General features: G+C 43.1%; 1 protein-coding gene across 1 annotated transcript; it reads left to right on the top strand.

Annotated features, from left to right (window-relative positions):
- Positions 1-1,717: 1,717 nt before the first annotated feature.
- On the top strand, positions 1,718-4,293 carry ASB12 (ankyrin repeat and SOCS box containing 12). The gene is made up of 3 exons (XM_047848229.1): positions 1,718-1,776; positions 2,880-3,729; positions 4,160-4,293. Exons 1-3 carry the CDS (start codon positions 1,759-1,761, stop codon positions 4,291-4,293), a joined length of 1,002 nt encoding a protein of 333 aa, XP_047704185.1. The 5' UTR covers positions 1,718-1,758.
- Positions 4,294-9,430: the final 5,137 nt, after the last annotated feature.

The following is a 9,430-nucleotide window of genomic DNA, read 5'->3' as shown; positions in this document are numbered from 1 at the left end:
ATCTGCTCTAGGTCACACAGCTACTAAGTGGTGGAGCTTGAATTGAAGCAGAATTCCAGACCATGTTTTACTACTACTTTACATGGTCTGTCATTCTGCAGTGAGTGAAAAACAGACCCATTTCAAAGAGTTACGATACAGTGTCCTGACTGCTATAGTTATATAAGACCACAAATTCTGGAGAAACTAACCCATCAGAAGGAACTACATGTGACAGAAAGAAGTATGACGTTTACAGAGAGACATCATTTCTCTTCCCTTATTGCTGGGTCTTGGGGTATAAGAAGAGTAGCAGGAAATGAGCCTGGAGATGTTGGCCAAAATTTGCTCATAAAGAATCTGTGAGCCAGTCCAAAGTATCTGGGATATACTCTGAAAGAAAGGGGAGCCATTAAGGTATTTAAAATGGGATTGGCACAGACCAGATTTGTATTTTTAAACAATTGCTTTATAATGTGAAGAAAAATGGGAAACTAGCTAGGAAACTATTACAACAGTTGACACACAAAAAAAATGATTTACCTAGCTTATGTAAAGCACTGACAATGGGGATAAGTCAGAGGGAGGTGGCCTGTAGAGGCCTCTAGGAAGTAAAATCCATAGGATTTGATGAGCAATTGGATGAAAGTGGGACAAAGAGATAAGCGGACTGAGATGAGTCTTGGGTTTTTGGTTTGGTTTACCAGGTGGATAGTGAGAAACAGATATGGATTAACTTTGCTGATGGTAGTGATGGTAGTGGTAGTGTGATACTGCTGACTTTGAAGGACCTGAAGAAATTCAGTGAATATATATTTTTTTTGCTGAAAAGAGAGCTAGCTAGGGGGCTTGGAGTGATAAACTTGAAAGCATCAGAATTACAGTGAGAGCTGCATCTCTGGGAATGGAAAGAAGATCAAGGAGAGAACAAAGGGGAGCATAACTATTTCAGGGTAGAACATAGGGGAGAAAAATCAGGAGAGGGTGATGGTCAGGAAGCCAATGGAGGAGTATGTAGGAGAAAGTGGCCAGTGGGGACAGATGTACCAGAAAGGTCACAGAAGGAAAGATAAGAGAAGGAGCCAGCAAATTTAACCACAAGGGTGACTGTTTAAAGAACTATTTTATTGTGTGGTTGAAGAAGGGTAGAGCCAGATTGCAGGTATTGAAGAAATGAATGAGAGAGAAGCAGATGGTAGAAAGCTCTTTGGTATATTTGGTGAAAAAGAGAGAGATGAAGAGAAAGCTAGCTAGAGTAAGACAAAGAACCATAGAAGTGTTTTGTTTCCTAAGATGGTTGAGGGGAAGGAGCCAGTCAGGAGGTTGAAGGGGCAGAGAGAGGAAGTTCCTTTAAGACCTACTATATTGCAGCTCCATGAGGCAGGGATTATCATTTCTGTCTTATAGATGAGGAAACTTAGTCCCAAAGAAGAGAAGAGACTTGCCCATGTCTTCTCAGCTAGTAACTTGGGGTGCTGAGTTGCAAACTTAGGTCTACCTGATTTCTAAAATTCTCTACTTATTGCACACCTCAAAGGAATAAAAAGACCATATATGGAGTTGATGTTAGTGGGTGAGGAGGGGCCTAAAGCTGAGAGAGACCCCACCCACCCACCTCACAATTTTTTTTTCTATGAGGTATGTACCTGAGGTCCCAGGCTCACAAAGAGGGATGGAGGTATACAGTGAATAAAAGGAGGTGTATGGCCCTTAGACCATGGCTGCAGGGTATGGGAGAGAAGGAAGACTTGAGCTCTGAAAACCTACCAGCTTACCCTGATGACATTACAAACTAAGGTGGGTGACTTTGGCTTTTGAGCACTAGGAACAAGACAGGTAAGGTCAAGGGATTAAGTCAGTCACTGGGCCATGGGTAATTTTATAAGGCCTGGGGATAATGGTGAGAGAAGAGTTGAGGATTGAGACAAGGCTCTAAACTGGGTGTGGCAGAGAGGATGGGAAAAGGTTTGACCTAAAGGGATGGGAGTCCATAGGTTCCAAGGAGGTGCTTGGAATCAAAGTGATTTCTGTATTGAAGTAGTCCTGGAGGATAAACCAGTTGTCCACCAAAGAGGACGATTTGCCCTGGAAATGACTATTTTCTGCCATCTCTTTGACTTCATTTTACTTGAAGTCTATTCTTTGTAATGACATCTATTTATTTAATTAGTAAATTTCATTCAACATCTATTTCCTGTGTAACTCTGTTGCCTGAAGCATAGGACCTAAGTCTGAGTGGAGGTCACATATGAAGGACTATGAGGAGGTTGAATTTCATCTAAAAGGCTGACAGGTGGAACTGAAGGCCTGCCCCATCAAACTGATGTCAGAATGCTCAGGGATGACAACTTGACACCACACACACACACACACACACACACACACACACACAAAACCATTCTGTTGGCCTAGCAACTGCCAGACTAGAGTCATTTAATTAGTCTACACTTTCTGAACTAAGGAAGGTGGCTCTACCAAGTCACCAGTAATGATGTAGACCCTACTGGGAATGGAGGGATACAGATGGATACAGCGTTCCTTACCCTGGAGTTTACATACTGAAGCACAGATACGTGCAAATGTAGTGTGAAAGTTCATAGATAAAGTCTAGTGTGATCCTTTGGAATCCCTGAGCACGGGGAGGAGGAGATTAGGGAAGGCTTCCCAGAAGTAGGAGTTTGAATGTCAAGTAGAACAGCATATGCAAAGGCACCAAGCTGTGAAATGGCCTTATGTGTTTGGGAAGCCATCTCTGAGCCCTAACATAAGATGAAGTAGGAATTAATAGCAGGGGGCACATGAGTGAAGAGCCTGATGGTGAAGGGTGGAGGGGGTAAGGTTTGGCATCCAGGCTTTTTGGTGTGGGCCCTCATTCTCTCTCCAATATTTGTCACCCACAGATCTGGCATATCCTTGTGCTCATAATGAGAATAGTTCTGCTGCAATCAATCAAGATGAACCTCATGGACATCACCAAGATTTTCTCCCTCCTGCAGCACGACAAGGAGGAGGAGGACACCGACACAGGGGAGAAGCAGGCTCTCAATCAAGCAGTGTATGACAACGACTCCTATACCTTGGACCAGCTTTTGTGCCAGGAGCGTTACAAACGTTTCATCAACAGTAGAAGTGGCTGGGGTGTTCCTGGGACACCCTTGCGGTTGGCTGCTTCTTATGGCCACCTCAGTTGCTTGCAGGTCCTCCTGGCACATGGTGCTGATGTTGACAGCTTGGATGTCAAGGCACAGACACCACTTTTTACTGCTGTCAGTCATGGCCATCTGGACTGTGTGCGTGTGCTTTTAGAAGCTGGTGCCTGTCCTGGTGGTAGTATCTACAACAACTGTTCTCCCGTGCTCACAGCTGCCCGTGATGGTGCTGCTGCCATCCTTCAGGAACTCTTGGGCCATGGTGCAGAGGCCAATGTCAAGGCTAAACTACCAGTCTGGGCATCAAACATAGCTTCATGTTCTGGCCCCCTCTATTTGGCTGCAGTCTATGGGCATCTTGACTGTTTCCGCCTGCTTTTGCTCCATGGGGCAGACCCCAACTACAACTGTACTGACCAGCACCTATTGGCTCGTGTCCCACGGCCCCGCACCCTCCTTGAAATCTGCCTTCACCATAATTGTGAGCCAGAGTACATCCAGCTACTAATTGATTTCGGTGCTAACATCTACCTTCCATGTCTCTCCCTGGACGTGAACTTGCAAGATAATAAAGGCACTGCATTGCTGCTACAGGCCCGAGGTAAGTGTCAAGCAACTTAGCTCTATAGACCTTCTGGCTTGGAGGTCCAAGGGCCACAAATCACTCCCCAAGCTAATCCTTGTGGGATGAATTGGAGAAAATACCATCTTCTCCCTCTTCTGAGACCCCAGTGGAGAAGTTATAGATTCCTTATTAGAGAAAGGATTAGTAAGATAAGGTGGGGGATATCACTAATAGAATTTCTAGCTTTGGCCCTGTCAATGAATGTTTTGTGGCCTTGAGCATGCCTTCTGTAGACTTCAGTGTGTTCCTATTGGCACCATGCATTGAGGACAGGGCGGGGGGGGGGGGATTTCTTAGAAGGAAGAAAGCAATTAGGGCTGCAGGATCCAGGGCAAGGTGGATGCAGTCTTGGGTGGGAGAATTACACTGATAAATGCTTCTTATGACCTATTTCTCCTTGCTGTAGCCACTCCACGGTCACTACTGTCACAGGCCCGTTTAGTTATCCGCAGAGCCCTGTACCAGGCCAGCCAGCCACAAGCCATTGACCAGCTGGATCTTCCCCCTGTGTTGATTAGCTACCTCAAACACCAACTGTAATCTTGCAGCCTTAACAGAAACCCACAATACCTACAAAAACCACCTGGGGACCCAGGTAGCTGAAGGGCACTACAGTTCCACCCATTCACCTGGAGCTGCTCCATATCCTCCACAATAAGATACTCATCAAAATAAATCCTGGTGGCTGGTCTCCTGTATTATCCTCCACAATAAAATCCTCATCAAAATAAATCCTGGTGGATGTTATGTCTGCTATATGTGTGTGTGTGGGGGGGTGGGAGTTTACTGGGGGAAGGGGTCTGGTTGGCCAAAGGGAAGGATAGTAATTATCTGGCATTTGACAGGCATAGGAGTCCTGGCCACTGACAGGGGGGAAAAATAATCCAATGGCTCACACCTCCTCCAAGATCTCAAAGAAAATTTAGATCTGTATTGTTCTTAGAAGCAAGGTCAAAGAATTCAAGTGGTTGATTGGAATAGTAGCAGCAGTTTGCTCAGCCTTGTACCTCCCTTCACTTTCCCGTTTTCTATAAGGCACCCTCTCTGGAGCTGTAACCCAATCTCCTATTACTCTGAGTCAAGTAACTAGGGATCTTCCCATGAATCCACCTTGAATCATAGACTGCATTCCCACTAGTCCAGTTTATATTCAAGATCTAATTGGGAAATCAAACTGCCAAATATTTATGGCATAGAATTTAATTCAGAAAAAAATTGGTTATATAGATGATAGGTTGAGATGCCAAGAAGGACGGGAAGGTAACCTAGAGATTAGTGACAGCAGGATACTAACACCACCCCTAGGCTGGAGGAGTGAGGGAGGAGGTATGTCCAAAGTTCAGGGACAAGGGTCACTTGATGGAAGTGGAATCACAGGCTTGTCCAGGGGTGCTAAAAGGGAGGCACTGTTCAAACGACAAGAAAAGAAGAAATATCCTTTCTTTTTCCTTATTGGTGCCCTTCAGTCTGCCTCCAATGTCTCTCATTGAGGGAAATTAGAAGTCAACTAATATCAGATCCTGGGAAACAGGGGCCAGACCTCCTGCTGCATAGTGCAGAGCAGGGAAAGGTGCATAATGGAGGGGCAGTGGGAGAAAGTGGTGTTATCTAATCCAGGAGCTAGTATCACATAACAGAATTGGAAGTATATTCACATTGGGAGCCATAAAAGAGACACAGCAGAGACACCACTGGAAGCACAAAAGGCAGAGGCTAAGTACCATGGTTTCTCTATTTTTTCTAATCTTTCACCAGTGCTTCCCATTGGTTGAATCCAGCCAGATGATTGATGAGGGAGCCTGGGAAATGCATCCTACACCCTCTATGATATGGAGAAGGGCAGGGTAATGAGGCAAACATGCCCTGGACCAGCACAGATAACCACCCAAATTCAGATCTAGGCAACTTTATTTTGCTAAAATCTTCTACAGTACCTTCTTGTGTTTCTCCTGGACAACTGTGGGTGGGGATGTGGACAAATAGTGAAAGAGACACAAGTTGAAGGAGTGGAGGAGGAGAGCTCAGATAATCTTTAGATATTTAGAGCTTTTCCTGAGAGCTGCCTTGACAGTTCCTCTATATCATGATCTCCTATTATGAGGAAAAGGGGGCAGGGAATAAGGCCTTGAGCTGTCTTGCCTCTCTCCTCCTTACCTGCTCACTCTCCCTAGATCCTAGTGCCTGAAAGACTTTAGGAAGCCAAGAAAATTGATCATCTATCTCCATGATCCTGCCCTACTCAACTTCCAGACTTTCATTCTTGTTTTGGAGAATAATGCAACTGTTTATCTCCAAGAAGCAAGAGAACTGAAGGATTTGGCTACAAGCACAGACAGGGCTTCAGGGCAGTTGGCCCTAGCTCTCTTGTACCTTTATTTCAATCTAGGCTCCTGAGGAATGAATTGTTCAGGACCCCATGCCTGGCTCTGTCCCCTATCCCCTTAAAGCCCTTGGGGATTAGGAGTCAACTTCAGCAGCTCTATCTGATATAGTCCCCCTCGGAAAGTACACCCTTCAAATGGGGCCTAGCCAGGGTGGCCTTTCCTGTGCCATCTGGAACACAGATTCTCTGACCCATGAAAGCATGTAGATACTCTGGGCATTTCGAAAGAATTACATTTAATAAGGATGTAAGAACATAGCAAATTCTAGGCAGAAAGGAAGGGCTGGAACTCTCAGCCTCATTTCTCAGATGAGCAGACTGAGAACCTGACAAAGTTCAATTCCCATGTTATTGGTGGCCCAGCTCTCCAGAATACCTCTAGCTGTTATTTTTCAGCTTCCTGTGTTGCTGGTGAGCAGAGACAATTCAAGAGCTGGTGCCTTAGTTTCTTCCCCTCCTTGGGCCTAACCATTCCCATTTGGATAATAGGCTAGGGGTTGGAATGGGTCATCTCAAATTCTGATGATGAATCTTCTGAGGCAACTTTCCCTAGGAGCCCTGAGAAAGAGGAGGAGGCAGAGGTGATGTCTCTGTTCCTGGAGTGAAATATCCCCCTTGGCCTTTTTGTTGGCATTGGTCCCATATGATAACCCAGTCTCCCCACCACCACCATACTCCCACTTCCCCTGACAACAACCATCAGTTTCCAGGAAGCCATATCTTAATCCTTTCAAGTGAGCCAGGCCACTTCCCTCACTCCTTCTCTCCCTCTCTCCCTGTCTCCTGACCTCCCTTTCTTTCCTTCCTTCCTTCCTTCCCTCCCTCTTTTCCTCCCTTCCTGGCATTGCCATGAACCTGGGGCTGGCTCAGCTCTGCTCTTGTCACTGATCAGTTTGTGTTCTCTCCTACAATGAGAAAATTTTTTTGCTTTATTCAGAAAGGTGGCCCTCAAAGACTGGATCCAAAGTGCAAAATGGCCCACTGGACTTCAGACACCAGAGAGATTCCCTTCAACTGCTAACTTGAGGGAAATTCTGATGGAAGAGGTTGTACTTGATCTTGGGCCTTGAATAGTGGAAAGGGTTTTAATCAGTAGAGAGGGAAAAAAGAGGAAGGAATTCAGTGACCAAAGATCTAGAAGCAGGAAAAAGGCCAGTTTGGGTAAGCAGTTTAGTTTGAGTTCAATGTATTTTAACCAGAGATAGGCTGGGGACTAGACTGGAGAGGGCCCTGAATGCTCTTGTCTCTTAGACTTAAAGATTTCAATTATTAGAATGGGGTATGCACAGTCATAGGAATGATTTGTTGAATACATGGAGAACGTGTTCCCTGATTTCCCAGGGAAAATCTGGCGTCATTATATTTTAGTTATTTTTATTTTTATTTATTTTTTCATGTTTATTTATTTTTTAGAGAAACAGAGACAGAGTGCAAGCCGGGGAGGTACAGAGAGAGAGAAGGAGACACAGAATCCAAAACAGGCTTCAGGCTCTGAGCTGTCAGCACAGACCCCAACACGGGGCTTGAACTCAAAAACTGTGAGATCATGACCTGAGATGAAGTTAGATGCTTAACTGAGTGAGCCACCCAGGCACCACTGGCATCATTATATTTTTAAATTGAGATATAATTGACACATGACATTTTATTAGTTTCAGGTATACAATATTGCTTGAATATTTGTATATACTTTGAAATGGTCACGATATCTAGTTAACATCCATCACCACATAGTGACAAAATCTTTTCTTGTGATAATAACTTTTAAAATCTACTCTCTTAGCAACTTTCAAATATTCAATACAGTATTATTAACTATAGTCACCATGCTGTACATTATATCCCCCATGAATTATTTATTTTATAACTGGAAGTTTGTACCTTTTGATCCCTTCACCCATTTCAATCACCCTCTACTTCCCACCTCTGGAAACCACTAATCTGTCCTCTGTACATATGAGCTCATTTAAAAATTTTTAGATTCTACATATAAGGGAGATCATTTGGTATTTGTCTTTTTGTGTCCAACTTATTTTACTTAGCATAATGCCTTCAAGGTCTATCCATGTTGCTGCAAATAGCAAGATATCATTTTTTATAGCTGAATTCAGCTATATGTGTATGTATATGTATACATTTTCTTTATTCATCCATCAATGGACATTTAGGTTGCTTCCATGATGTGACTATTGTAAATAATGCTGTAGTAAACATAGGGGTGCATATATCTTTTCAAGTTTGTATTTTCCTTTTCTTTGGATAAATACCCAAAATTGCAATTTCTGGATCATGTGGTAGTTGTATTTTTAATTTTTTGAGGGAACTACATACTATTTTCCATAGTGGCTGCAGCAATTTACATTACCACCAACAGTACACAACAAGTTCCCTTTTCCCTACATTTTTACCAACACTTTTATTCCTTGCCTTTTTGATAATAGCCATTGTAACCAGGTGTGAAGTGATATCTCATTTTGGTTTTTAGTTTCATTTCCCCGATGATTTGTGATGTTGAGCATTTTTTCATGTACCTGTTGGCCATCTGTATGTTTTCTTTGAAAAAATGTCTATTCAGAACCTCTGCCTATTTTTTTAGTCATATTGTTTTCGTTTTTGCTACTGAGTTATATCAGTTCTTTATATATTTTGGATATTAACCCCTTATCAGTTATATGACATATTTTCTCCCATGCAGTAGGTTGACTTCATTTTGTTGATGAAATGTTCACTTTGTTAATTTCCTTTGCTGTGCAGGAACTTTCTAGTTTGATGCAACCCCACTTATTTTTTGTTTTTGTTGACTTTGCTTTTGGTGTCAAATCCAAAAGAGTCATTACCAAGACTTATGTCAGGGAGCTTACTGCCTATGTTTTTCTTCTAGGATTTTTATGGTTTCAGGTCTTACATTCAAGTCTTTAATCCATATTGCATTAAATTTTGTGTATAGTGTAAGATAGTAGTGTAGTTTTATGCTTTTCTATGTGGCTATCCAGTTTTCCCAACACAATTTATTAAAGAAACTGTCCTGGGGTGTCTGGATGGCTCAGTCAGTTGAGCATCTTACTTTGACTTAGGTCATGATCTCACAGTTTCTGGGTTGGAACCCTGCATCGGGTTCTGTGCTGATAGTTCAGAGCCTGGAGCCTGCTTCAGATTATGTGTCTCCCTCTCTCTCTGCTATTCCCTCGTTTGTGCTCTCTCTCTTTCTCCAAAATAATAAATAAACATTAATTCTAAAAAAAAAGGGAAAAAAAAGAAACTGTCCTTTACCCATTGTGTATCTTGGCTTTTTTG

Source organism: Prionailurus viverrinus, unplaced genomic scaffold, assembly GCF_022837055.1.
Source record: "Prionailurus viverrinus isolate Anna unplaced genomic scaffold, UM_Priviv_1.0 scaffold_57, whole genome shotgun sequence".
NCBI lineage: Eukaryota > Metazoa > Chordata > Mammalia > Carnivora > Felidae > Prionailurus > Prionailurus viverrinus.
This window is presented reverse-complemented; position numbering and strand designations above follow the sequence as displayed.

Excerpts from the sequence above, each read along its gene's own strand:
- ASB12 (XM_047848229.1), top strand. Across the intron at positions 3,730-4,159 it reads ATTGCTGCTACAGGCCCGAG|CCACTCCACGGTCACTACTG; the intron begins GTAAGTGTCAAG and ends TCCTTGCTGTAG.